Source organism: Glycine soja, chromosome 12 (assembly GCF_004193775.1).
Source record: "Glycine soja cultivar W05 chromosome 12, ASM419377v2, whole genome shotgun sequence".
In the NCBI taxonomy this organism is placed as follows: domain Eukaryota; kingdom Viridiplantae; phylum Streptophyta; class Magnoliopsida; order Fabales; family Fabaceae; genus Glycine; species Glycine soja.
Genome location: NC_041013.1, coordinates 6011288 through 6013626, shown reverse-complemented (window position 1 = coordinate 6013626; position 2339 = coordinate 6011288). Strand labels below are relative to the sequence as shown.

The 2339-nt window shown below is 25.4% G+C and overlaps 1 protein-coding gene across 1 annotated transcript; it reads right to left on the bottom strand.

The window, feature by feature from the left end:
• Window positions 1-1138: 1138 nt before the first annotated feature.
• Window positions 1139-1756, bottom strand: LOC114378005. Its single transcript, XM_028336504.1, has 2 exons — window positions 1397-1756; window positions 1139-1308 (listed from the first exon to the last, which is right to left on the bottom strand). Exons 1-2 carry the CDS (start codon window positions 1680-1682, stop codon window positions 1241-1243), a joined length of 354 nt encoding a protein of 117 aa, XP_028192305.1. The 5' UTR covers window positions 1683-1756; the 3' UTR covers window positions 1139-1240.
• Between the last annotated feature and the right edge of the window lie 583 nt (window positions 1757-2339).

The window sequence follows — 2339 nt, the reverse complement described above, 5'->3', positions numbered from 1 at the left end:
TTTTATAATTTTTTTTCTTTTGGTCCATTGTATTATTTTTTTTTTTACTAAAATACCGCATATCTATCTGCTTCTGGTTATTTAAGTGGATCCATCTTGTAGGCCGGCTGAATAAATAATAGAAAACATACATTTAAAAAAAAAACATAGGATACATATGAAGAATTGAATCCATTACTAAAAATAATAGCATTTCTATTTATGCATTTCTTTTCTTTTTAATTGATTTTAAAATGTAAGTAACGATTTTGTTCAAAAAGAAAAAGTATTTACATGACAGGAATCATTTCAGACGGCTCCACGTCTTGTAGGCAGAGTTTTTATATGTGGAATGAATATACTAAGCACTCTTTACATCGGTTATAAAAATAACTGATGTTAAAAGAATAATTTTTTTATACATATAGAATGCATTTACATCTATTTAAATTTAGAAATCATCATATCAATGTACAGATAGAAAAATTAGCAAAGTTGTACATAATTAGATTTTTACAAATACAATAACAACATTTTTTTAATGTGTAATATCGTCTAACATTATTAAAAATTAATTAGTGCAAATATTATATTCATATTTTAAATAAATTGTAATTTTTATCGTATCATTCTTTTTTAGTTTTACGTCCTTTTTTATTCGTAAAAATGGTCAAACTATCAACAATATTTTTTTCGTAACAAGGAAATGAGTAATGTTATAAAATCGCATTTTATTACTTACAAAAAAAAACATCTTTATATATAAAAAATAAGTTTTGTTAATTTATATTATTTTTATATTCATTAAATAAATAAGTATTCGTACACAATTATATAACTTAGTGACTTTCTCCTATATATTACGGTAAATTCGTCCCAAAACTATGAAGTTCCTCTAGTATATAAATAACAGAATTACCCCACACATAATCTATATTTGGGAATTTTTTCTTCTCATCCGATCTCCTTTGTAAGTCATCATCATAAAAATCACTTATACAAATAAAAAAGAAATTAGACAAATTCTACCAGCCAATTTTGATTAAGGACAAAAAGCTTATGCACTTTACCAATTGCAAAGTAGCATCTACCATTTGAAAAGAACATAAGAAAAATGAAAGTAAGAAAAATGAAAGAAAATGATTGGACAAATGAAGGATTTATGAAAAATAAAAAACAGGTGTTACTCATTGATTAATATTTGTTTATTACAATTATACATGAGTATTATTTCTGCTAACACCTTCATTTTTTAACATTCTTATAACAAATTGTCACTTTTTTCACACTCTTGCAAACAAGCATTTACCGCCGAAAGATCACGAGCATCTGACATGTAAATTATCAAAAAGATATAATTAAAAACATAATTAACTCAATCATAAAGAAGAGACAAGTATTGTAAAAAAATGAATACCTATGTTAGCGTCGGTGGATTTGTACTTGCCACAACCAATCATACAATTGTAGACACTTAGGGGTGGCTTTTTAGGACATTTTGCTACGCAAATAGCAAAACATATTGGATATGCAATGTTAGCAATGAAGCAATCTATACCACACTGTGCAGGACATGTAAGTTTATCCGTTGTGTTGTTAGGCTCAATTTTCACAAATGGAGAATTATAATTAGCTTGTGCATAGCCCAACATAATCATGATCATAATTGTCACTCCGGTAGATTTCATCTCCTTCTTTGCCATAACTTTTCTCTGAGTCTTTACAACTTATCTCAGAATTTTGTATAAGTGTTAAATTCTTATTGTGATGTTCCAAGGAAATAAACAACAATTTATAGGCACAAAATATATTTTTTACTAAGGACAAAACAATGTTTGTAAAATAATTATAACTCCTTAAAATGTTGAATTGGTATACTGATGAAAAATATACTATATGCGAGATCAAATTAATGCATATATATTCATTTTGACGAAAAATTAATGTATATATTCATTTTCACCAAGTCAAGATATACTTATTATTTTATATTTATTAATATCAATTTATTAGTATACTAATAATAGAAAATATTGATAAATTAAATATAATCAAAATTTAATAGGTGATAATTGTTGTGTATATGTATATTTTGGGATTAAATCATATAGGAATTATTAATTTTTCTCTATTAATTCTTCTTTTACATGTGAATAATTGAAATTTTAATATCACTTAGATTTTTGTGCAGAAAGTATTTAAGTTTGTGAAATCACTGATGAATAATTGTGGCAAACAATAAAGTAAAATTCGAAAAAGCAAATTGAAGATCTAAAGATACTTCTTCAGTATTAGAATAGTTATGCTAGGCTAAATGCCTAACATCTTCATATTCCGCTTCACTACTCTTAATGTTTGTT